The sequence below is a fragment of the Myotis brandtii genome, unplaced genomic scaffold, assembly GCF_000412655.1.
Source record: "Myotis brandtii unplaced genomic scaffold, ASM41265v1 scaffold456, whole genome shotgun sequence".
NCBI lineage: Eukaryota > Metazoa > Chordata > Mammalia > Chiroptera > Vespertilionidae > Myotis > Myotis brandtii.
The window spans coordinates 6,064,381-6,068,568 of NW_005367431.1; the positions used below are offsets into that span (position 1 = coordinate 6,064,381).

Here is a 4,188-nt window from a genome sequence, read left to right on the forward strand (position 1 = left end):
GGGAGCCAGGAAAGGTGACCTGTGGTGTGGGCACGGGCAGGGTGTGCAGATGACAAGTGGGGTGTGTCTCTGCACCCACATTCTGAGCCTCCTGCTCTTCTCCTGCAAGGTGGAGAGGATCCTGCGCCAGGCACTGTCTGCCCCAGGGCTGGCGGCCATGTCTGCAGTTGTCATCCACAATGACACCGTGCTCTGGACTGGGAACTTCGGGAAGAAGAATGGCTCGGACCCAGCTTCTGGCCCCCCCAATGAGTACACCATGTACCGGTCAGCCGGGTGACCTGCAGGGTCCTGGGGAGGGATGAGGGATGGGAGAACAGGGGGGACCTAGGAGGTAGGGAAACTCAAGAGAATGATGACTGGGGTTTCCAAGCCCTTTATTAAGTCTTGACAGTTTTATAGATGAGGAGGCTGAGGTCCAGAGAGGACCAGTGAGTGCCCAACTCCACACCACAGAGGTAACAGGTCAGGAAGGAATTGCCTCTGGAGAGCCCTTAGCCCCAAACTCCCTAACTCCAAGAGGCTCCCTTGTGTCCCATCCCTCCCTCACGTCCATGTGCCAACAACGGAACCATAACCAGGCCCTGGGCTCTTGGCCCAGGTCCCCGTCAATCGGCAGCAGTGGCCCAGATGGGAGTCCCTGGGGACATTCTGCTGCACACATCCCCTCCACGGCGCTGCCTGCAGGATCCTTCAAGCTTACAATGCAAAGTGAACACCTCTGCTCCCAGAGATACTGTAAGGATTGGAGGAGTTCCATTCACACTGCACCTGCTATGGGCCAAGTATGGGGACAACAATTACACTTTTTGTCACTTATTGAGCACTTACTACCTGCTGGGTATCTTGCCAAACACTTTACCAGCATGTTCTTGTTCAATCCTCTCTACAACCTGTGAAACGGACAAGGAAGCCGAATCTCAGAAAGTCTAGTACTTGCCCAAGACCACTTAGCCAGTGAGAGGCAGAGGTATGGCCCAACCAGGTCTGTCCACAGTGGGAAGGGCCTGGGGGAAGATACTCAGGAATGTCCGTCCGTCCAGCCCAGCCCCACGGCCTCTGGTATAATCTCAAGCATCCCCAAGCCAGCTCTACAGAGGCTGGTGGATTTCCATCTGAGACATTAAATAAAGCGGATTCAGTGCTTTCCTAGAATACTAGAAAGTTGGAGGCTGGGGTGCAGGGTAGAGATGGGTTGTAAAGCCAACAGTATGCTCTCTGCACCCTTGTGTCCCCAACATTGTCTAGGATCTCCAGTGTCTCCAAGATCTTTCCAGTCCTCATGCTGTACCGCCTGTGGGAGGAGGGTATCGTAGCCTCCCTAGATGACCCTCTGGAGCGGTATGCCAGCTCCTTCACTATTAACAACCCGCTGGGCATGGCACCAGCCCCCAAACAACAGAGCCTGATGGATGGGCTGGAGGAGGTGGGCCCAGCCCCAAGGCCTTCGCCCGTCACCCTCCGAAGGATGGCCAGCCAGCTCTCAGGTGAACGGTTTTGAACTTCCCTGGCTTAGCCCCAAATAATTCAGGTGGGGGGAACTGAGGAGCGGATTCTCATCCAGTCAGGCCGAGCCCACTCTCTGCTGTTTCCTGAATTGGCCAAAGTCTCCCCATTCTCACTCCTCTCCAGCCACACTGGCTGGGCCATGCTATTCCGCAAACATTCCAAGACATTCCTGCCACAGGGCCTTTGCACTTGCTGTTCCCTCTGCCCAAGACATTCTTACGGAAAAGAATGGCTCTCTCTCACCTTCTCCAGGTCTCATCTGCTCAAGGATCACCTCTGCAAGGCCTTCGTCTGACCAAATTATTTTTTCTCTGTAGCATGAATATGTATTTGCTTGTTGTCTGGCCCCTCCACTAACTCCACATAGGCAGGGACTTTGGTCATTACTGAATCTCCAGGACCCAGAACAGTTGTTGGCACAAAACAGAAGCTGGAAATCCATTATTGAATGGATGGATGGAGAGAACCTAAACCCTGTGATTCTTCCAATAGTTGTCACAGCTAATAAACAGAAAAGTCCAAATGGTTAGAAAAGTTCAAAGCTGTTTGGCCACTGATCTCAAGAATTTTATGGAATCACACTGCTATAGTTGATGATAACTACTTTTTGAGCAGTTACTATGACCAGGCACCATGCTAAGCATTTTATTTTACCTAATCCTCACATCATCCCTATGATAGAGGAATTATTTCCCTCACATTACAGGTGAGGGGACTGGGGCTTGAGAGGTTAAGTGGCTTTCCCACTAAAACACAAGCAGGATTAGAGTCCATGCTGGACTATTTTTGTTTTTCAGGCGATATTGTGGGAAGGTGGGGAGGGGGGCAGTGCACCCAATGACCCCCCATCCACCCTCAGCTAGCCCAGCAGGTCTGACCACTGCTCCTCCCCAGGGCTGCCCCGAAGGCTGCGATCCACTTCGCTGCTGTGGAGGGGCAGCACCCAGGAGGCCCTGAGCCTGCTCAAGGATGATGTGCTGGTGGCGGACCCGGGAACCAGGTGAGGATGCGCCTTGATGCTCTGCCAAAGTTAGGAACCTCCTCAGGACCCCCCCCCCCTCCTCCTCCCAGAGAGAGACTGCATCCTCTCGTCCTGGGTGATCAGAGCCTGACGAGACCTCGGGGTCCCTAAATACAACCCCTATTCCACAGCAGGAAAGACTGAGGCCCAGAGAGGGGTGTCACAGCAAGGCAGGTGCTGTTTGAACCTTGAGTTCTTTCCACTCATCAACTCAACATTTATTGAGCACCTACTCTGTGCCCGGAATGTGCTAAACTGAGATACAGAAGCAAACAAATTTACTAGTAACTAGGTCCCTCCTCATGGAGTTTCCATTCTTGTGAGTCAGCTGTGAGCATTCTTATCAGTGAACAGATAAACAAGATAAACGGAGATTTTGTCAAGTGCCGTCATGGAAATAAATGGGATGCTGATGGGAGTGGATAGCTGGGGTGGCCACTGAACAGAGAAGCCCAGCTCTGGGAGCGAGGGGCTGGACAGAGGACAGCTGGCACTCCCCGGCCTCAGAGGCACCCTTCCGGGCCTGTTGGCCTTTTTTGGAAAAAGATGCCCTGTCTGCTTCTCCGAATGCTGAACTCAGGCCCCACCTCCCTGAGGAAGAAAGGACCCAGGTGATGCTCAGGCATCTGCACGCCGGAGTCCTCCTTTCAACTGTGCCACTAACTTGCCATGAGGCCTCGGAGGAGGCACTCAGCCTCTTGGAACCCATCTTCCGCATCTGTAGAAAAGGGAAGACGGGCCCCAGCCCGTGTAGCTCAGTTGGAGGTTGTCCTGTACACCAAGAGGTGGCCGGTTCGATCCCCGGTCAGGGCACACACCCAGGTTGTTCAGTCCCTGTCAGGATGTATCTGGAAGGCAACCGATCAATGTTTCTTACTCACATTGATGTTTCTCTTTTTCTCACTCTCCCCCTTCTTCTCTCTCAAATCAATAAAAAATTAAGGGAGGTTGGGCTAGAGTTCAGGAATGTCTAAAAGGATTTGTGGATTTTCATCTGTCTGTGCCTTTTTGAAATTGCACCTTTTCTGGGAAAGAGAGACCTCTCACTGACTACTGGTGTCTGCCATAGCTGGGGAGAAGGGAGGGGAAATCCTGCCCCCCATTTATCATCCTTGAACCACATGATCGCTATAATTCCACCCCCCCAACAGTCTAAGACTCTAGTTTTCTGTTTGCTAAAGTAAATCATACTAAAGTGTAAAGGACCAATAAGATCTGCTTTACCACTTGCCCAGCCCAGCTCTCCTCCTTCCTGCTGTGTGACCCTGGACAAGTCCCTGCGCCTCTCTGGGCCCTCCTCTTCCCAGATGTAGAATTAGTGATCGCTGAAGTCCCTGATGGGTCTGACCATCTGGGATGCAGTGAAGCAGGTGCCTTCCCGGACCGATCCAGTCCTAGGAAACTCTGGTGGCACTTCAGACAGTCTGAGCAGGTCGGAAGGGGCTACTTTGGGCCTGGAAATGTTCACCACGGGCCGCACCCCAGTTTCCACACCTCCCGTTCCAGGTGCCATTACAGCACGCTGGCCTTCTCGCTTCTGGCGCACGTCCTGGCAGCCCACACGGCGCAGGGTGACTACCAGCGCTGGGTCTCCGAGAACGTGCTGGAGCCGCTGGGGATGGCAGACACCGGCTTCGACCTCACCCCTCCGGTGCGCG

The 4,188-nt window shown here is 53.4% G+C and overlaps 1 protein-coding gene across 1 annotated transcript in view; it reads left to right on the plus strand.

Moving 5' to 3' along the window:
- Positions 1–4,188, plus strand: part of LACTBL1 (lactamase, beta-like 1) — a 20,611-nt gene that overhangs the window by 10,390 nt on the left and 6,033 nt on the right. The window contains exons 5-8 of the mRNA XM_014546764.1: positions 110–267; positions 1,249–1,487; positions 2,404–2,509; positions 4,037–4,185. Coding sequence (XP_014402250.1) covers positions 110–267; positions 1,249–1,487; positions 2,404–2,509; positions 4,037–4,185 — 652 coding nt within the window. The remainder of the gene's footprint in view (positions 1–109; positions 268–1,248; positions 1,488–2,403; positions 2,510–4,036; positions 4,186–4,188) is intronic.